Below are 22,818 nucleotides of genomic sequence, written 5' to 3'. Positions count from 1 at the left end.
TATTTGGACTTCTAGTCGGAGATTAACCCTACACAGTCTGACCTCAGATGAGCTGATCATATAGACAACCTGCTATTGTCTATAGTAAACCCAGACATACATGTATAGACACACACACACACACACACACACACACACACACACACACACACACACACACACACACACACAACAGTGCATGCATGCCCACACATCATGGGCACACCTGGATCACACATCATCAGCACCCAAGGCTATAAAGTCATCCAGTGGGTGTGAAGACACCCAGTGGGAGACCAACTAGCTTTGTTGTACAGTAAGTCATACCTTGGGGTAAAGCCGCTGTGTGTGTTTCTGTTCTCACACATTTGTAACTTATACGTGCAAATTATTGGATTTCACAGACAAACGCGAGCTCAAACATGTACGGCCGATGACACTGAGTGACGCATAGAAACACTAATACAGGCACGATTGCTGACACACTCATAGTGCATCCTGCCTGCGAACTGTCCCAAACAAACACCAGATGGCCTTTCTGTTCCTGGATGGGGCGGCCTGTCAGCGCTGCCGGGGGGACAGAAGAGGGGTGGGTGGGAGTGGAAGTCAGCCCGATGGAGGCCCCCACTTGGCCAAGAGGATTACCAGTCTGCGTCTTGCCTCACTTCCCCTATTTCTGTGCATCAGAAATCACTTTCACTGGGATTGGGTGGGCTGCAAATGACTTTTTTCCCAATGAAAAACGTGAAATGTGTTGGTCCGTGTACAGTAGAGAAGACTTCACACAGTCGGATGTAATCTACAGTGTAGGCTGGATAACGGAGGGTTTTCATATTACATAATCATGAATCATATGATTGGGTTGAACAGGAAGCTGTTTGAGGTGGTGACGAACATTTCAGGTGTTAGGAAATAGTTTATTTTGTGGAGTGTCTGTGAATCGCTGGCTCAAATCCCTAGAGGATACATTATAATGCTGCTGTGACATGTTGCCAGCATAATTGGTGATAATATTAAGCTGGTAATTTGCCTGTATGTGATATGCTGCAGATAAATCCCCCGGAGTTAAAAAAGAATGGTTGATTTACAAAAAATACATTTTAATAATCAAGTTGTCTTGGAAGCAAAAATGTTTTTGGTCTAGCTTCACAAATCAAATTCTTCATGATTGAAGTGCACTATATCTTTGGGGCTAGACTGTTGGATAGACAAAACAAGACATTTGAAGACCTCACGTTGGGCTCATGGACCTTGTGATGGGTGTAACACAAACAGCAACACCTACCAATGAGCCACCTTAACACATCAACTCCACCAAATCACCCCGGCAAAAAGGCTGATCTGAATTAGAAAGCAAAGCGGTTACAGGTTAAAAGTGTCTCACGGAAGCAGACAAGTAATGCAACATTGGTGCTGGCGTATAGATGTGTGTGTAATGCAATATATTTCCATATCAGTTTATCCCTCTCCTAGGGTGGCAACCTTGCTTTTGCCTCATGTGTCACCTGGCACATGTGTGTTTGCACTTGCATTGGTATGAAAGGGAGAATAAAATAAAGGTGGGTGACAGCTGTGTTAGCTGGAGCCTGAATCCGTCATTGTTAGGCCCAGAGGTGCCACTTACACAGTTCTTTGGAAGGAAAATCTTATATCAGGGTTATATCTGCTGCTGAGTTTGCAACCAGGTGTGAGTGTGCGCATGCTTCTTTGTGGCGCCAAGGGTATATGATATTAAGCATATAAAAAGAGTCGCCTGAAGCAACGACTGTTTATTAGATTTACAAACAGGATGTCTCTCCCCCCCTCCTCAGACAGTGAGAAAAGATCTCATGCGCTTTCTGTGGTGTGACATCGTGTGCTTTTTTTGGGGTGTGCTTCTGTTTGTGTAAGAGTGCCTTTGAAACAGGGAGCCAAGCATTAAGTACCCAAGACGTCCCGGTTTATGCAACTAAATTGAAACGTAATAAGTTGCGAGGCTGGCTGGTTTCACTGAGAAATGCCTGAGTGGTTTCCATTTACCGGGCTGACAGGAGAGCTGCTTCCAGTTGCCCAGGTTCAGATGAGCTGCCACTGGTCCTGTTTTCATAAGCTGGTCCCAGAGCAGCTTCACATTGCACAGAGGAAAATCCTAAAGCTTATGCCTGACAAGATCCACATTCTGCCACATGCAGTTATTCACGCATTTGTCACGATGCAGTGTTTTTATATAGCTTGGTTATCTGTGCCAACTCAGTGAAACAGGTGCTGTCCTCACCCCCGTTCACACAATATCTGAACTTGTTATGAATGCATTTGCACAAACCTCTGTCAGATGGTCTGTCGTAGGGTTAGGAAAAATGTGATAAATAATGCAGACAGGGTGGCTCAAAGTGGCATGTGGCAGTGGGTGTGGCCTCTTATTTGAAAGGAACAAACCTTAACCAATTTACCTACACAGTCACGGCTGACAGCTGCTTATTCATGTCATAATTGAGCTTATCATTTTCTCAACTCTGCCATAGCATTTCAGTTTCTTTATTGTTCCTTCCATCCATTGGTTTCTATAGGGTATGGAAATATATCGACACAATTCAAACTTGCATCATGTCTGCGTTCATTTTTTCAAACTTTTCAAATCAACCGTAGTAAAACACACAACAATCATGGAATTTCGTTGTGAAGCTGGATTGAAAAAAAAAGCTGGAGATTTACTGTGACAGATTGCACAACTCAAGAAAACAGTGACTACCTGCCTGGACATTTTCTGAGTGGTATGATCCTTTTCAAAGCATCTCGTTTCTCCCTCATCCTGTGTGAGGCAGATGTTTCCTTTCATTCATCCTTATCTTTTAGTGAGATTTGTGATGCTATTTCTGATCAGTGGTTTCAAGTCAGAAGAGACGCTGCGACATTAGCCTCTTATCCGAGCTCATTACAGTGCTATTGATTGAAAAGAGTAAAGTTTGAAGTTGTTGAAGCCACACCATCAAACTTTTGAGTATAAAGCTGGCTCTCCATAATTTGCCCAATCAAACAACATGAAAGTACTGAAGAGCTCATTTCCATTTTACTCATAACTGTTGTTATTTTTTTTTTCTTTGCAGTTGAAGAAGGGCAGCACTTATAGCCACTTAAGTATAGATTTGATTGTCAATGTGCTGGTATCACAATTGTCACACATCCTTGAAAGTGGTAAGAGATGGAATAATCGCACTTCTATTTCAGACATACTCATTAAAATGTGTGCATTAACAGTGAAAGTAAGCTTTTTAACTACTAAGAGGCAGAAAAGGGAACAAAAATGATGGGTCATAATTACTTCCGTGGCTTTTTTTTCTTTTTTACTTTTTATGGTCATGGAAATGTTGAGGTCAACTCACAGGCATTTCAAATTTTGTCAGGATTCAAAGTTTGCATTGCCACACCCTGATACCCCCCCCCCCCCCAAGCCTCTCCCCTGTCCCAAATAAGAATGACAGCTGGAAGCTCCCACCCCTACATTTTTTTGTTTGTGTGTGGTCAAGCCATGCGTCTTCTTGCTGGCCATTTTGGAGTCAGCTGTTACCAAACTGGGAATGCTTTCCATGTGTTAGTTAGCCTCAGCTGACACAACAGAGAGTGCAGTCTAGACAGATGTTTGCGTGGTTGCTGTAGCGCTATCTATATGCTGTATGGAAAAGTTTGCCGTGTGAGCATGTGATTGTCCCAAAGTTTTGTCACTCATTATTTCTGCCTCTTGTTACCACCAGAAACGGAGGACCTACGTCTCTCTGTAAGTGGGGAAATACGGGCCGGTGCAGCTGTCTGACTGTGGCGCCGTTCGCTCCCCTTGATATTTTCTGTGCCTGCGACGCTCTCTAGTTGCACGCACGCTTGTTTGCATCATAAGCACTGGAAACCATGTCTTTGTGTACACCCATGACAAAAGGGCCTTTTGTGCTGTCGTCTTTTTTATATCACATTGTTGACTAAACTGACAGAACACAAACAATACAAAAGAAACACGACTCGGCTATCATCCCCCAACTGTGTGGTAGGTGTCAGTAAATATTAATCGAAGGGATGGGTAATGGAGACGCGGGGCCATCCGTAGGTCGGTGTCAGGACTGATATGTCCCATTAGTCATGGATCAATAGAACTGGATGAAGCCTGGATGAATGTGTGGTTGTGCTCGAGGACTTTGTTGCATCAGGTGCACCAAAAGGCAAGTCAAATACTGGTTACTAGTGTCTTCTACCAACCAGCTAAGTAATTGCCTTGTCATACAGGCTTCACTGTCTCCTACAGAAAATCACACCCAACTACTACTGCAGTTTTACTACAACCCCACAGTCCTGTGTTATCGGGCTTCCTGCTCTCTGTCCGTGTCACAAGTCAGTGTGAAGAAAGAAAGCAACTCTTCCTTCTTTGGAGCTTTCAGAGGGGAGATCATGGAAAAACTTGAGATTGAAATGACTTTATTGCTAGCAGAGCAACAAAACCAAAAAATGAAGTTAGCTGTGAATAATTGCAGCTAATCTCTTACGAAGTATCTTTTTTTTAATTTTATTTTTATGATGATCCTCACCCGTGACCCAGATCTGAGCTGTAGTGTCTCTCCAATCCGCATGGGGAGATGACTGACTGTGTGAAGTGAAGTTAAGTTCTTGAGGGAGACTTCCTGCCTGCCACAGTGAATCAGGAAAGTGGCTGGAGCTTGAGCAGAGGCGGCGCCTGCTTTGTGTCAGATTTTTGACTCTTCAGCAGCACCTCTCTTCTGTCCCACATCACAAGTCCCTGCCAGGATCGCAGTGGCTCTGCCGTATGTCATGTTTTGTGATATCAACCCATCGACAACCCTTAAGCCTTCCACTTTATAAACCTTTAACTGTTCTTTCAGGATGATTTGCATGTATCTCTGCCTCTCCACACTCAAAAAGAAGCCTCCTCCTCGTCCTCCTCCTCCTCCTTCGGTGAATAGCCCCTGACCTCCCTCCCCCACTCTTTCCTAAACAATACCATGCCCAGCCCACCTCTTCTTCAAAGAGAACTAATTAGAAGTTGCCCTCAAGGGTGATCCAAACCAGATATTTCCATCGTCCTTACAGCGTCAAAGCAAGAATCTGTGTTTAACAGCCACATCTACCTTGGACTGGTTTACTAACACCTTCCTTACCCATTTAAAAGACAACGCCCCTTTCCTCTTGGGATTTGGTCTGCTTCTCCCACCCCCCACACTCTCTGCTGTTGTGTGCCGGCGAGAGGATTCCACTTTACTCCTCCTCCACAAGCACACAAGCACCCACGGCGCTCTGAGCTGCCGTCCTGCCGGGCAGCCACACTCCCCTGCTCCATGCTTGATCCTCCACCAGAGCAGATCCCACGCTGGTGGGATACACACCAGGCGGCGTAACTATGGCGACCGCTCCCCACCTGCACACCGCTGATCCATATTCGGCGGCACACGCTCAGCTCGGTGTGTACGTCCGAATGTGTGCGTGCAAATGAAAAAATACATGTTGAACCCCTTAACCCCTTTTTAAAAAATCCTCTTATGCAATAATGAAGAGCACATCACTCACTTTGCCATTATGTTCTGGCAATGTGCTTCTTTTCTACTTAACACCTTATACCAAAGAGATGCGTGTGTGTGTTTGTGGCTTAATTGCTTGTGCATAAATGCATGAATTTACAAGCGCATGTTTTTTGCTGCCTGAAAGGCAAAATGACTGACAATGGCAGAAAAAAAGTCTGTTTGAAGTAGACTAATTAATAGTTAATTAGTTTCCTTTCCAATCTGCAGCTTAATGCGCAAACGTGGGAACTGATAGCAAGCTGCCAGTCATACAAAAAAAACAAACCACTGTATATAAAGTAGATACAGCTGTCGGGCTTAATTGTGCACAAGCAGAAGATGGATAATGACCGAAGATAGCTGAGTGTTTTTTATAGCCTCACATTCTTTTACAACAATTAACGCAAACATTCAGTCGGCTCTGTTGACAGGATAGTATGAGTTGATCTTTTTATAATTTTTTGGCTTTTTTTTGTATAATCTGTGTCTAATTGAAAGTTCTGTTTGGGGTAGATTTGAGACCACAGAGCTTTGTCATGCAGACTGAGTGGTGTGTGCGTGTGCGTGTGCTAGAGGGTTGAGGTTTGTTAGGACTGGGGGTTGGGGAGATGAGGTTAGTGGGGTAGCAGGTGTCCTTATAGAGTTAATGGATTTGGCAACGGGAGTAGATGAGGCACTTAATGCACTGGAAGCGTGTGTGCATGTGCGTTCGCGTGTGTGTATATGTGTTATGGGCTGATATGAAACCACTTTGACAACTAGCCTCTGTCCCCTGTTGGGACCCCTTTGTCTTCCACACTGTTATAAACAGTAGATGGGATAATGGTGTAATTCTCTATGAAAGAATGATTGGCACTTTAAACTGCACACCTAAACACTTCCATGAGTCCCGACAGCCCTGCCACATCTTCTGCTTATTAAATAAAGACTGACTAACCATCTGGCACACTGAAAATGTTTACTCAATGACCCACAGAATTGTAGATTTGACAAGACAATATGCAAAACCATATCACTCGACCTTTTATCTCAATATTTTTAATATCTTCCAAGTCATGACCTGATATTTTCTAAATGTTAGTGAGAAGCATGGACTGCAATTTTGAGAATTGCACCTGCTGTGATGTGCCTTCAGTCAGTACTTATATTTAGAGATCTATGTCATAGAATTCATAAGAAAGTTGGCAGGGGCATTCGTGAGGAAAAATGATGGAAGCATGATTGAGTCCTGTATATAGTACTGACTGTATTTGTCTTGTATTCATGTATAGTGAACCTTATTTTGTGTGTGTGCGTGTGCGCATGCGCGTGTGTGTGCGCGTGACCTGACTTGACTGAGCCTGCCATTGTTCAGCCTTATGACTGTAGGCGTCAGACAGTCAGCTGAGTTGATCTCAAAATACTACAACAATACTTTTTACTGTAGCGTTTTGGACACAGGCAAATAAGTGGCAAGAGAGATATTGTTACCCAGCTGCAGTTTGTCATAGGTCTTTCTCGCTGCCCCTCTGTCTTTGAATTATTTATTCATAATTAGGTTGGTAAGGAACTGCCTTCAAGTGCGAACACTATTTTTTTAGGCTTTAATTGTATTTATATGTCAAGATGTCGCTGTAGCTGTGCCATATGTGACTATGGTGTAGTAACTGGGTTATAGCTCAGCACAGGCTTTCCCTGTGGACTGTTGCTGCACTGCTGCAAAGAGAACTAGCAAAGTCATGTAATCATTCTCCTATAAAGTTCCAAAGTAATCATGTTTACGTTCCGTCACCTTCATGTTGAGGGACGGAGAGATAAAGCTACATAGCATTTGATAACCAGCCGCTCTACCAGATGAGAAGGAATATGTTTAGTCTGGCGTCCCGAGAAATTTGTTGCAAATTGCTTTGCGAATGTTATTTAAAAGGTTCAGAGGAATCGCTGCATGCACGATTATCTGTTTCAAACAATCACTCAGCATGAAACAATAAAACTCAAATGCTGTTTTCCGTCGTGGTCAAACTGGAAGGCGAAGCAGCTGAGGGTGTAGGAGGGAGGATGAAGAGGCAGCTGTTCAACAGAGAAGGATGGATTATCATCTGCTCCTTGTTGTTGACACCATCGACAAATACTAGCAGCAACAGAAACGGATGGGAGAAAATATGAATCAGCCCACACGGAAAAATCTCATTTCTGTTTAGCAAGCATCGCCCCTACACTTACTTACATGAACAGTGAGGCCCACAGACACCAGCAGTGTATAGTTACGCATTAAAACAGACGTACGAATTAGCCTTAAACCCCCCCATTGCTTTTATGCTGGTCTCACCAGCTGCTATGAGCAACAGCGCAGGTGGGGTCATGACTGTTGTAGCCCAGGGGGTTCATAAATTAGGACTAGTTAGCATAGTGGGAGAGCAGAGGACAGCATGACCCAGGTGTGACACATAGCAGGAGTCCCAGATAAGAGCTAAAGACATTTGAGTCACAGAAATGGAGATTTGAGACTGCTGTGAGTTACAAGGACTTGGCTTCCTACTGCTGAGACTTGAAAGCAAAAAGACTAGTAGTGAAATAATGGTTTGCATGGTGAATATAAGGCTACAGCTGGCAGCCGGTTAGCTTAGCTTCGCTAGGCTGGCTCTGTGCAAAGGTGGCATACATCTTTTTGGCCGCTGGCACTTACTTACTGATATTTGTTGTCACTATAAGGGTTGCCAGGCAAGCGGTGGAGACTACTGCTCGCAGACAAGAAATAGTCCAGCACATAACCCTCCGTAAGATATATATGTTAATTAATGAGCTTTAAAGGCGCTTGAAGGCGGAATTTGTTACCTTTTGACAGCGCTAAGCTAGCCGTTTTCTCCCTCCCTCCAGTCTTTATGCAAAGCTAGGATAAGCAGCTGCTGGCTGTAGCTTCATATTTAGCACACACACACACACACACACACACACACACACACACACACACACACACACACACACACACACACACACACACACACACACACACACACACACACGGGAGTGTTGTCAGTCTTCTCATCTAACTCTCAGTATGTAAGTGAATAAGTCTATTTCCCAAAATGTCCAACTATGTAAAAAAAACTGTCCCAGTTTAGAAAGAGTGGGAGAAAAAAATAACTATGCAAGATACAGCATTTGCATGAAGACTTTTTGAAGCCCTGGCAGAGATAGTGGGAGGGAGAATAAATGTGCAGTACATTCATGTACTATACATGTACTGTATATCAATTTTTTATATTCCGTTCATTCTTTGCCCTCTGGCTATGTTTACTGCTTTACAAGGTTGTGAAACGTATGATGTAGACCCCTTATCATCACTGCTGTATTATGGCTCAAAAGCTCCCTCAGTGAATTTTTCCCTCCATGAAACCGTCCTCAGCTTGGAATCCCTGCATATATACCACTAACGTCATCTGGTGCTCTGTACTTGAGACGTACCATGATAAAATTATAACATACAGTATATCCCCTTCATCTCCCTGCTCTCTAAATGCTCCTTCACTCTCCCGTTGTTCTCTGATTAGAGCTTCATTGATTTAATTCGCAGTTGTTGTAACTGTTTGTTAGAGCAGCATGCTGGTCTGTTTAACTGGCCCTCTAATGGAAGTTAGAACACTTAGTCTCCCTTTTTGGCTGTATCTATCCATGTCTGACACTCACACGCAAGAGTGTCATTCCTGTTTCCCCAGCTGACAGGCTTCCGGCAGCTTGAATTTTTTTCCCCTTGAACACTGAAAATCATTTAGCTTTCTCTTCAGCACAGAAGGGAACATGCAGTCTCCCTGGTCTGTCTTTAAATCTCCCCAGTTAATAACTCAGCGGTTGAGATGGGATTTGTTGAATTTTTTTGAAGCTGGCAAAAGGGCCAGAGGTTGTTAACGACGGCCCCTGCTTCACCGATTTCTACATTCTGTAGCGGATGATGCTTATCAGCGCGGGAAGGACAAGGATGGGGGAAAAAGCTTGTGAGAAAGTGCTCCGAATTGTTATATTTGATCCTGCCTAGAGCACATCAATCAAAGATCCAAGAATCTGGGAAAGCTGTAGGGGAAGAAAGCGTGGGGATTCACATCACTCCATTACATGGTTTACATTAGGATGACATGCTTACCCGGTGCCATGTACAGTGAGCGAGCGGCTCACTTGCGTAAGGACAATGTGTTTTAACGTTGCATCAGCAGAGGCTCACATTCTTTCATGTCAAATTTGGATGAAGAAGAAGAAAAGGAGAGGGAATGAAAGAAACTACAATTATAATCTTGCAGGGTGAAATATAATGATCACATACAGGTTTATTTTTGTTACACGATTCGTATTGTACCATATCCTCTATGAATGGTAAGGTTTCCCTGACTGGAAATTGTTTCCCCTTTCCACCTCTTTCATCTTCCTCCCTCCAGTTTTTCCTCATCTTAGAATCTCTCTGTCTCCCTCGCACTCTTGCTCTCTCTGGTAATGATGTTAACAGGGTCAAATGCTTTCGGGGGCCTACAGGGAGAAAAACCGCTGAGTGATTTTGGAGAATGGTTAACCAGGGCTGAGAAGTGTGGAGAGGGATATACTCTTATGTTATTCATCTTTCTTCAGCGTTTAGTTCTCTCCATCACACATGTGTCTGCAGCACATAAGTCAGTGGTACGCTTGTATATTCACTTAGTTCTGTGCATTTGTGTGGTGTTCAGCACCCTGGAGGCAGCCGTCGTTTTCTCTTTGGCTTCCTCCTCGTTCCTCTCTTTCCTCTCTTCTCAACATGCGATTCTTTCCTTTGCTCATTGCTACCTCCCTGTCTGAGGATTTTCACAAGATTTCAGATCTGTGTGATGAGTCTGAACCTCCCCTGGGGAGATAGGACATTGACTAGGCCCTTTTTTTTTTTTTTTTCACGTCTACCAAGGAAGTTCATAATTAATTCATATTTCACTGGCTGGAGCTGTTCCAGTTCCCCAACTCTTCAACTTTCCCTGAAAGTTTTTGTAGAAACGTTCGAGGAGGAGGACTTTCTGTTCATACACACAAGGGGTGTCTCAAGCGCTGGTATAGTAACTTATGTTTTATTTTAATTTTTTAATATTTGTCTTTATCATTAAATATTACTTATAATGCAAAATGCTAAAACATTATAAATCACAACACATATAAGCAACACTGAAAGTAAAACATCAACATTATTAGTTAGTATTACTCTAGAGTTTAAAACTACATAACTCAACTAGTATACTTGTGCTAGTGAGTACACACAAGTACTGTGTTTGTTTGGCCTGGCAATGGCAACATAAGCAAACAAACCCAAAACTGCCGTCAGACTCTGATTAAACCAAATTCATGGAAATGGATGAGTCACCTTTTCACAAATTAGCTCTGCACACTGCAAACCAGTGAGAAGAAGCCAGACTGAAACACAAATACAGAAATCTCTCATGCAAAATAACCCAAAATGTTCTAACTTTAGCTAAAGCATTTGAAAAGAAGTCGGACCCAATCGCTCTTATGAAGAAGATGATTGCAAAACTACACTATCAGGGCCTTTTAAGAGAGACTTATCAACTATAACATAAGGCAGAGCACAGCAGTGTGTTGTGATTTATAATGTTAAAGCATACACTTCTGTATATGTTCATTCCCACCAAATAATTGACCATTTCTTTCTACTGTTCTCTTGATCACATACGTGTGAAATGACTCCAGGTGATGCTCCTCCTTCAGTCAGTGCTACTGTATGTTTGTCTTCAGTGAACTCATGAGGTGACCCCTGAAGGCATGCACAGAACAGCAGCAGGAATCAGTTGTTGCTAGCATTAGTAATCAAATACTTTTGGTAGTACTGATACTTGAGGTGAGGATACCTTATTGAGGCACCCTTTGCTGACAGGTCATGGGTGTCTTCTGTTTTTGTCTTAACATACATGTGTGCGTATTTTAAGTAGGAATCAAAGCAAAATGAGAAGATTGACAGCTCAAATCTCCCCATTAGCACATCTGCACAGCGCTGTGAATGTCCTCTATATTATTTACACCCTGCAGAGTTTTTATTATACACCTTTCTTGGTGTATAATTATCATGTGTTGTAGAAGAGTGATGGTGTGAGGAGGCATGAATGCTAGTGGCCGCCCTGCCGTTTCCACTGAGAATAAGACACTGGCCACAAATGATTGGATTAGTATTTAACCCCCCTTCCACTTAACATAATCCTCTTTGCAGCTTTGTGTGTGTGTGTGTGTGTGTGTGTGTGTGTGTGTGTGTGTGTGTGTGTGTGTGTGTGTGTGTGTGTGTGTGTGTGTGTGTGTGTGTGTGTGTGTGTGTGTGTGTGTGTGTGTGTGTGTGTGTGTGTGTGTGTGTGTGTGTGTGTGTGTGTGTTTTCTTGGAGTCATCTGCTCCCATTACTCTGAATGCTCCAGCCGACAAACGGCAAGGTCAGTTGGAGAACTTATCCGTGGTCATCCGGCATCATCTATGGGTTTCCTGTGTCCAGCCAACAAGCTGTGTGGGAAGTGATTGGCAGTAAAAGATGAGCGATGAGGACACGGAAGGGGTGGAAAGCCAGACAGGGTGAGGGCGGGGAGGAGGAGGAGGAGGGGGGTAGAAAGACATCCATGGAATGCGGAGATGGAGATGAGTGTTAATAATAGAAAAATCCGAGGCCTTGTTGAACAAATATGGGCACTCGGCTGCGTTTGAGGCAGCGCAGCCAGAGGTGAAGAGGAAGCGGGGAGGTTGCGGGCGCGGGATTATTGCGGAAGGGTGGAGGACTAGAGCGATCAGTTGAAGGTCTGCAGGGTTTGGTATGTCATTGTCAGCCTTTTTCTAAATAGCCCGCAGAGCGATGGGCACTTTGAAGTTTCACAGAGCTGCTTAAATCCTGTCTGAAAAGATGCAGAGAACCGCGAGTCACAAAGAGGAGACAGGAATATATAGAGAGAGTGGAGGGGCAGGGTGAAGGGGAGGATTGATGATGGGTGAAACACGCAGGAAAGGGAGTGAGAGCAATCACAAGTTAGGAGGCAGCTTGTTTCAGGAGGATGACAGGAGACAGGCGAGTGGAAGGAAAGCTCTTAGTGCACCAACAAAGTATGAGTAGTATATATATATATATATATATATATATATTTTTTTTTTTTTTTTTTTTTGGGTTGGGGGGTGTATGAGTAATCCGTTTCCAGCAGTTCTGGATGAGTAGCTGCAACATGAGAAGCAGTGATGCAGCCGTACAGCTCCGACCTGATCTGAGCTGGATGCGGGTAGACCGGGCGCCGCCAGATTAGCACACTCTCATCACAGTGAAGGAAAAGAATGAGGGAACCAAAGTCTGAGTCAGAATAGATGGCTGCCTCTTACCTAATGCATCCCATAATATGCTTCAGCGCAGTCAGCGCACACATAGACTTTCTGCCAATCTCCTTTTCTTAAATCCAGAGTGTTTGGTGTTTGTGGACGGACTGTGGAAGGATTTCCTATGCTAACTGACTCTTCTAATGCCAGTGGCTAAATGTTCTGCATATGGCTTCTATTTAATGTATGTGCTGTTTGCAAACAAAACTATTATGTTATTATGTTTTAGTATATTTTTGTTAAGAAAGCATTAAGATACGTCTTATATTATTCAGATATTTTTCAGCAGGACTGCATGAAGAATGTAAGCAGTGTGCATGTGGGAAATTATATTAAGAAGTACAGAATTATTTAAGAACACATTAGAAGCACTAGTTGACTGGGTTTATCATTTCAAGGCTCATATAGCATCTCTATAATATTCCTATAGGGACACATCTGTTAGGGTTCCGTAACATTACAGTGAGCTTAGTCTCTATGAACAGGTTTTATAGGCAATGGGAAAAGATCTTGGGATTGATCTGGTTTCGGTTTGTTAGTTGCAATGAACAATTAAAGTTTTGGCAAGCTTTGGTTGAATGCAGGTAATCAGTCCGTGTGGAGAGCAAAAAAGGCGTAACACATTGGCCGAAATGCACTCTGGGAACCCATCAGCTATCGTCTGACAATGATTTAGCTCTTTATTTGTTTGAAACTTGTGAACAATCATGTGTTCTGGTTTCCTCCAACTCCAGTCTCACATCATAAAAGTTGCTAATTGGACTGTGAACAATGAGCAGCACACAAAAAAGGAAGTATTGGCCCGGATATCCACTGGCTACTCCGGAAAACCCAGAAATACAGCCCCTATCCCCCAGAGGCTTATCTGTCGTCTGACAGTGAGCTAAACATACTTCACATTTGTTAATGATATTTCTACTGTCACTGTAATATTTCACAATGTTCCTGCTGTAGCTTAGTAGCAGCTGATTTGCAGATAACAAAATTAAACTTTTTTCTTTTTTTTTTAAAGAACAAGGTTAACGTGTGTACATTTTAAAGTTGAGGCATTTATGAGGAGAGTTTCATGATTTATAACCTGGTTATTTGTTGAGTACCCCTTTTAGAGAGAAATCAAGCCACAAGGAATGATAACTTTAATGAGTTTTCACTTCGGGAGGCCACTGGGAATTCAAATCCCATCCAATTGAGGCCACACACACCTAATGTACCGTATTACATCATATATTTGTGAAGATTCTAACAGTTTATGAGTGGAATTTGTTTTTAAAAAACCAAGCAGTCAGTAAACTAAAGACCTGAAGCTCCAAGCGCAGGAACAGAAAAAGGACAAATGATCCACAGACACACAGAGTCATGCATGCTCGTGCAAAGACACACACATACATGGGCGTAAATGGGTTTGCCATAATGACTATAAATGAAAAGTGGGGATGTAGTGGATGTGTAAGAAAAAGTAAAAAAAACTGTTCTATTGAATTATTAATACAAAGTTTTGTGCCGTAAGACACAGCATCTTACTTACTTACACACACGCAAACACACACACGCACACGCGCACACACACACGTGCACACACAAACGTGCACACACACATACACACACAAACACAGCTGCAATCCCCAGTTGCTTGTGCAGACAGGAAACAGCGTACTTGTCGCTCTGTCTGGATTTGGGGGTGTATGTGATAGTGCTCTGTTGTCTCCGGCTCCAATGAGAGGGATGTTTGTAGTTGTTCCCTGAATGGTGAATGCTGTGTGTGTGTGTGTGTGTGTGTGTGTGTGTGTGTGTGTGTGTCTGTGTCAGAGTGTGTTTGGTGTGTGTGTGTGTGTGTGTGTGCAAGGGGTATGACTGTGTGTGTGTCATGTGTTTGGTGTTCACCTAAATATAGGCTACAAAGCAACATACAGAAAAATAGTAATCAGTCTACACGAGGGGTTTAACGCTTAAGTCATTTCTCAGATGGTGACAAAGCTCAGTACATGGCTCACTTCGCTCATGAAACATTTTGTTTAAATCAGAGCAACACATTTCAATAGCAGATTTCTTATTTATTTATCCTATTTGTGTGTCTGTGTGTTAACTCTTTCAGGTTGCAGTTTTGAACTTTAGCAGTATGGCATTAATGTTTATGTAATAAAACTGCACCCACTGGCATTTCATTTTTTTGTAAAAAGAAATGGTGAAAACAACATGCATCCACTTGGACATATAAATGCGAGAAAACAAATATATGTAATTGATACAATTGGCATTTTTTCTCACCTCCAGTTCGATATAGCTCCAGTGTTGTCCGTGTGGTTGAGGGTTACCGTGTGTGTGTAATTGCAGTGAGCGTGACTGGATGACAGCTGTTAAAAAGAGTTACTGTGAATGTTTCAAGTAGTTAGTCGGTGTTCTAAAAATGTGTTTGTTTGTGCGAGTGGGTGTGTGTGTGGGTGTGTGTGTGTGTGTGTGTGTGTGTGTGTGTGTGTGTGTGTGTGTGTGTGTGTGTGTGTGTGTGTGTGTGTGTGTGTGTGTGTGTGTGTGTGTGTGTGTGTGTGTGTTTGTGCGCACCTCAACCTCAGTAAGCACTCTCCAGAACGCTTAGCTGCACATGTCACGCTATTTCTGTATTTCCTGGGAGATGTGAGGTGACTAAAACTCTGCCAATGCTAAATATTTAAACTGCAGTTTTGTAACCCATGTTCTCTCTTTCCTCTTCTCCTACCCTCACCCCATCTCCCTTTCCTTTTTTTTCTCTCTCCATCAATCTCACCCCACCTCCGCCTGTAGCCGGTGTTGCCGTGGCTCAGAGAGTCGTTATTGTGCAGAGTGGACCCCTGGTACGGACTGAGGGCTCTCATGTGACCATCCTGTGCAACGTGACGGGCTACAAAGAAGGACTGCAACAGGATTTTGAGTGGTCCATGTACCTGCCATCAGTCCCGGACAGGGAGATCCGCATCGTGAGCACAGCTGAGTCAAACTATGCCTACGCCGTGTACGCACAGAGGGTCACTAGTAAGGAGATCTACGTGGAGAGGCTGAGCGGCGACTCAGCGATGCTCCACATCACCAAAGTGCAGGCCAAGGACCAGGGTCTGTTTGAGTGTTACACGCCCAACACAGACGGTCAATACCTGGGGTCCTACAGCGCACGCACCAACCTCACTGGTGAGTCTCTAAGCACACACACACACACACACACACACACACACACACACACACACACACACACACACACACACACACACACACTGTTAATGTACAGATAAATCACCTGTTATCACATATGCTCGCTCGTCTGGTGACACTACACATGTGGCTGTGTTGTATCTGATCAAGGTGTTAAACACAAAGCCAACACTAGTCAAAGGTTGTTGTGTATATATGAATTAAACGGGTATTTACTGATCAGTTGTATACCGTAACACCTTTCAAACACAGAGGTAATTCAAAGCGCTAATGTAACGTGACCCACCTTTTGTAGCCGTGTAAATATATCAGTTCAGGGATTTAAGTTCAATTGGTCTTGTTTATTTTCAAGGCCAGATTAATTTGCATTGTGGTCCCTGGGCAAAGTTGACCTGTTGACCCTTCAAATGTCCTTCTGCCTTTAAGTAGCAATCAGGATGACAGTGCACATGGTAGACTAAACACGGCAGCTTCATTATATTTTGCAAAGAGCCCAAAAATAAAACAAGCAATTTTATTTTAGAATACTATCCTGCCCCAGGTTCGCGGAGTGTCACTTTGTTTGTGGAAATATGCTAAACATACATTTATTTCGGTTTATAAGAGGAGGAAAGAAAAGGTATCAAAAGTACATTTTGACACAGGGCCCCTACACAAAAAGGGCCCTTGTGGTAAAGGTGTAATATAAGGGATGGAGAGCATTATTATAGCAGCAAACAACCGTTATCTATGTAAAGATATAGTGGCGTGATGTCTACCTGAGCAGAAAATGAAGTCACTCTCCCTCTGTGTGAGTCATTGTCCGAGCTTCTCCTTGCTTTGTTGACTTAGCCGGACTGGCCGTGTGAGCTTGAATGTTTGTGCATGTAAGCGTGCCTCACTGTTTAGCTCATGGCCGCCGCCATGACTCATACGGCGGTAACAGCTGATAAGGTAATCCCAACCGACTGTCACAGAAGCATAGTACGTGCCCGTCCTCCAGTTCCCACTAACTCACACTGTTAGCCCTTCCAGCACTTTTGCCATTGTTTGCACTGTTAGCGCTGTTAGTACTGTTAGCTGCAAGACGCAACCTCACCCGACAATAGAAATGCTCCCAATCTCTTATTTCGCACCTTTTAAGTAAAAATACAGGGTCTGCCTTGAGTCATTTCGGTACATGTTGTGCATTAATGTTGCATATTCCAAACAAATTTACAATAACATTTTCAGCTCGGGGCCTTTGGAGTTCATGAAAGTCCGGGGCCTGAACTTGAATGCGGTGGGTGTCTTGTTAGGGTTGTGGAAAGTCAAAGTAAAATCAAAGCATTGGTTGTGTCAGATAAGTGACAGTAAAAAATAGGAATCAATAACCAGGACCCATCTGAAACCTAGCTGCAATCTCGTTGGAAGCAGTGTGATGAGAGGAAGTGTTTAACACAAAGTCCCACCTGTTCTGTTCTGCCCGGGGAAAACCAAGCGCTCTCTCCTATCTCTTATATCTCACTCACACACACATGCACACTCACACAAACTCGCATACCTCCTCCCCACACCTACTGAATTCTTCCCTTGCCCAGAGCTGTTTCAGTAACGCATCCGGTGTGTTGGCGTGATGTGTGACTGATTCAAGCAGCATTAGTTTCTGTCTTCTTCTCCTGCCCGAACTCTCTCTCTCTCTCCCTCTCTTTCTCCCAGAGACATATACAGATCTACCCAACAGGCCCGCCGTACTGAAGACACAGCTGTCATAGATAGAGATTCCATTCCTTTCATAACTTCATGCCTTCATCCCTGACGTAGCTGACCTTACTCTCCGGGTCAAAGTGCAAGCCAAATGCTTTTTTCCCTATTGATAAAATTCACTCCGTGAGTGCCACTTAAACTGAGAAATACCTATATTGGCATGCTTTCTTTTGGGTTCTGCGTCGGGTTGGGCCACAGTTGAAAAGTAACTGTGCGCTCAACAGATTGCTAGGCTCTGCTTTTCATTGAACAAATGTTATTATTATTATTATTATACCATTGCATTTTCTAGTATGAACAGTATGATCTGAATGTGGGGCAGGGCTCAGGCGCAGGGCATTGAAAAACAGCAGTGCTGATAGAACTCAGTATTTATAGAAATAGAAATGCGTGTGAGGGAGCTGTGTGTGAGCGGAGGTGTTGAGAGAGACTGTTATCTGAGCCTTTCTGTGTCTCTAACCTCTTAACCCAGTTCCGGAGGTCAGGGGCACGCTGCAGGGTCTCTCCCCTCTATTCTCTGCTCTTCAGTCCCTCCGTGATCCCCCCAGCAGCTGCACGCCTCCTTGGACCGCGGTGGGCAAACGCTGATACCTTGTCCTTCATCCCCTCCCCCCACCCATCCCTCTCCTCCTCCTCCTCCTCCTCCTCGTTCCACTGCCTTTCATTCTGTCATCTATGTGTCTGTCTCCATTTATCAGCCCTGGCCTCTTTCTCCAATTTGCTCTTCCTCTGTTGTGTATAAAAAAATAAAAAAAAAAAAACCCTCTGCTGATGCTGCCTTTGAGGGTGTGTGTTTCAAGGGTGATGTCAAAGGACAACCACAAGCAGGGGAGTATTGTGGGAGACATATGGGGGGGGCAGGATATTTTGATAGAAGGCCAGCCAGAAGTGTCTGTGTGAGTGTGAGTGTGAGCGTGTCGGGGGTGGTGGGTGGTTGGGTTAATTGTAGGAATAGAAGGCCACACAGTAATCTATGTCCTGAGTGCTACATTAAGGCTTACTCACAGGGATTTGTTTCTTTCGTCCATTGTCACCTCTCGGTGCAAAATAGCAGAGGAGGATTATTATTGTGGAACTTTAATAGCTGCTGCCTGAGGAGGAGGATAACCATTTCTCCAGTGCACCTGGACAACGATCCCCCTGATACTGTGACGCTGTGTTTTTATATGTTATGTTGTCTGCCTAGTGGAATTAGACACCTCTGAATGTGCATGTGGTTAATCGCCTGGAAAGCTGATCCCTGCTTCTCTTTGTATGAAAGATTTTTTTTTTTTTTTTTTTTTTTTTTTTAAGGGAATGAGCAGTGATACCAAACAATGAAAATGCAGCTATGCCCCTGAAGTGCCAATACTGCCTATAGGGCAGTGCTGAATGAATACACATGTGAGAAGAGTCATTGGCCATCATGGCAGAAATACTGGATTATGTTCACAAAACCAGGGTGTGACACAGAGATGTAGGGAAATGATTATTTCCTATGACAGAAATGGATGACATTTCCATTGTTGTTTTACTCCAAGATATTGAATGATGGGAAGGCAGAGTGGTTCACTGGCTAATAAGGATGCATGTAAATAATGTTGCCCTACGTACTTGAAGCATCTATAACCAATATTTTTAGATCCAGAATAAATCTGTGTGTAAGTAAAATCTGCTAGTGACAAAAACCCTTAGAGAATGATCACCCGTCTCTGCATTTCCCCTCAGCTACATAGCGCTTCATCACGTATTTCAGTTCACGCTTTCACAGCTCAGAGCTGAACTGTTTTGGTTCAGTCTCGCTGGTCTCATCAACCTTGTTTCCAGCAGCTGCAGGCAGCCTGCTCAGCACCAAACAGCAGTAAGGACAAAGTTGGCGGCTAGCTGGTGAACATAGTGGAGCATTTAATAGCTAAAGTGCCAGATTTTTGCCTAAGGAGTAGAAAATGAAAATGGGGTGAATTTTAGACTTACTGTATATTCATCAAGGGGCCGGACACACAACTTCATTTTTGCTTTTAGCACAAATTTCTCCAACAAAACATCTCGTCTGAGCAGTCCCACTTTGCCATTGTAATTTGGACCTCTAGAGCAGTGGTTCTCAACCTTTTTTCAGTGATGTACCCCCTGTGAAATATTTTTTCGGCCAAGTACCCCCTAACCAGCGCAAAGCATTTTAGGTTGAAAAAAAGATGTAATACTAAGCGCTCTGCCATCAGTGTCTGATTTATTAAACTGTCAACACTGAAGATTGCATCGTTGCATTGAATTCAGTTCATGAACTTACACTTACACTTACAATTTTTTGAATATTTATTAAATAACTCTTTTTAAAGGATTTTTGAATGGATGCTAATTTTAAATATATTTTTTAAAAATCTCACGTACCCCCTGGAGTACCTTCACGGGGTACCCCCATTTGAGAACCACTGCTCTAGAGAGTAGCTTCAGGTCAGGCGAAAAATCACCATACATACTGCAAGATTTCCTTCCACGCTTACAGTGCTTCACTAGATTGAGTAACTGAGAGGAGTAGACCAAACTTGAAGTGTTCATCTTGATGAAGGAAGGTCTCTCAAATGCCTCAGTGTGGCACTTTGTCTGTATCTGATGTGGTTTTGAATGGCAGTTCTAAAGCAGCAAGGCATGAGCTACAGTAAACTGTGGCTCCGGGAAACGGTTGGAAGAATTCCAAACACCTGTTTTTGTTTCTGACTTTTGATAATAGCGCTCCAAAGAGACAACACAGTGGCAGCATTGTCCTTTCACCTTTTACCAGCAGGAGTGACACCACAGTCTGGCTGACAGTGTGACCCCCGCAGAGAGAAGAGAGTCCCTCTTGGTAAATAAATATATAGTTCAAAGACACTGCTTTATTTCTACTTTTTCTAAGGGCATTATTTTTCACACTCACACTTACATTGTGTGTCTTTTTTACTGGAGAAGTTACATGCGGTTAAGTGTTGCACACGGCATGCGTTTAACCTGGAGTATTGGGAAGCTGTTTGAGGCCAAAGGTCGCTTGTTTCTCTGTGCACCGCTCCATACTCTGATCTTGGAGATTGACTAAGCACAATCTGTTGCATTTGAGTGGTTTTCTGTGTGCTTGTGTGCTCATGTATATGTGTGTGCGAGTGTATGACTTCCTCCTACACATCAGATTGCAGAAGAAAAGGACAACAGCCTGACATGGACATCATGGCTGTCCTTATCCTACGCACCAGCCTGTGTGTGAGCGAGTCAAACAGCTAGCAGAACAACAAGCCCTCGCTGAGACAAGTATCACCCTGCTCTTAGTTGTGAAGCTCACATATACCCTTACTGTCCTAGAAAGCACCAAAGGAGTCACCATGCTGGCAGATACACAAATTCTAGCCTCCGCATTTGGCAACAGTCATCCATTCTCAGTCCCGTAGTATTACAGTAATAGAGCTGGAGAGCTAAAGCCTTGGTGAATTGTCAAACTGAAGCGTTCTCTTTTATTTCTCTTATTCACTGTCATTGAACAAGTAAAAGTAAGAAAACATTTATCTTCAGATGTATGACACTGGAAAAAAAAAATTGGTTTGGCAGCGAGTGGTTTTGAAGTAAAGAAAAGGAGACGGATGGCGCGAAAAGGCAGAGATGAGGAAATTGAAAAAGAGAGGAATGGGGACAGAAGAGGCAGTATTGGAAATGGGTAGTGGGGCGATGCTGAATAGAGTGTGTGACCAATAAATGATGAGCTCTTCCTCTCGACTCCAATGTGATTGGTTACACCTCCCCGAGGCATTACCCACAATACAACCGCGCTATAGGGTTGCGTCTTAAACAGTGTCTGCCTGATGTGACTCCTAAGGTTAATGCAGTTACAAACCGCCATGCAAGTTCTAAATGCAATTAGCCAGCACAAATTGGAGCGACTGAAAAAAAGAAAGAGACAGAAGGAACATGCTAGAGATGAGACCTAGGAATTTCAATTAAGGAAGAAGGGAACCGTTTTGGCGAATCATTTTCAGAACAGACCGAGGCAAAATACCACATTCCTCCAGTCACACTTTTCATTCTCATTACATTTATGGCCTACATTTTATTTGCTACCATTTTAAGTGGGGGTGGGGGGGAATCCGTTCACCTGATGCGAACTGTGGCGCTGCTGTAAGCTGGAAGGCTGTGGAAACAATGCTTACCCAAGGTCAAAATGTAGTTTTAAGCGAATGTTTGCAGAGGGGGCAAAGAACAGGAGTGTTGATTTTTCTAAGCATAGCCGAACCCGTGCACTGCTAAACACACATACAGAGTAAAAGAGGCTGAATCATGTTTCTGCTGAGCTCAGCATTTGTGTGTGTGTGTGTGTGTGTGTGTGTGTCTCTGGTTTTCTGTCTCTCCCCTGCCTTTCTTTTCACAAGGGAGCCAGCTCTGCCAAGTTGCACTCTACTTCACTTAATGAGATAGACCGACTGTGGAGATGTCATCTCGCATTCCGTCTTTCACACTGGGTGACACCGGGATCCTCCTCCTGCCCCCCCTTCCTTCGTATCACTCTTCTCTGCTCTCTGTCATCATCTGAATCCTGCTCGCTCCATCAATCCAAAACCTCCACAGTCGATTCAGTCCGGTCCACCGCCTCGGCCCCCCAGCCGGCGGTGGTCATGCAGGTATATGGGTTTGTCAATACAGCCGCTCTTTGAGCTTCATCACAGGAGAAAGGCATGAGGGTGATTGAAGCACATGGCATCGGATTGAGGAGGGGAACCGGTGATTGAACAAAGACGGAGGGAGGAGGATGTGAAGGAAAATGGCGAGGACCTTTTTTTTTTCCTAAGAAGGCGAACACATGGGTGAAGCCTTGTGTTGACAAAGAAAGATATAGATTCAGATTTACTGAAGGAAAATGAGTGAGATAAATAATAGATGAATAGACGAGGGAAGTTGTATCTCTGTCTGTTGGTATTGATTGGGAGCAGAGGCCTATGTTTGACTGGAGCATTTTTTCTCCCTTGCTCCTCCTTGCAGTAACACTCCAGCCCTCTCTGCCCCCACTCCTCCCTTCTCTCTGGCCTTACCATCACCTCTCAGTTTCATTTACTATTACATTCCCTTCTCTGCCTT

The 22,818-nt window shown here is 43.7% G+C and overlaps 1 protein-coding gene across 1 annotated transcript in view; it reads left to right on the top strand.

Annotated features, from left to right (window-relative positions):
- igsf3 (immunoglobulin superfamily, member 3) overlaps positions 1 to 22,818 on the top strand; it is a 64,198-nt gene that overhangs the window by 1,003 nt on the left and 40,377 nt on the right. Inside the window, exon 3 of the mRNA XM_054615169.1 lies at positions 15,622 to 16,002. Within this exon, the coding sequence (XP_054471144.1) occupies positions 15,622 to 16,002 (381 nt within the window). The remainder of the gene's footprint in view (positions 1 to 15,621; positions 16,003 to 22,818) is intronic.

This window comes from Anoplopoma fimbria, chromosome 16 (assembly GCF_027596085.1).
Source record: "Anoplopoma fimbria isolate UVic2021 breed Golden Eagle Sablefish chromosome 16, Afim_UVic_2022, whole genome shotgun sequence".
Taxonomy (NCBI): domain Eukaryota; kingdom Metazoa; phylum Chordata; class Actinopteri; order Perciformes; family Anoplopomatidae; genus Anoplopoma; species Anoplopoma fimbria.
The sequence above is the reverse complement of the archived record's forward strand: the minus strand, read 5'-3'. Positions and strand labels throughout refer to the sequence as shown.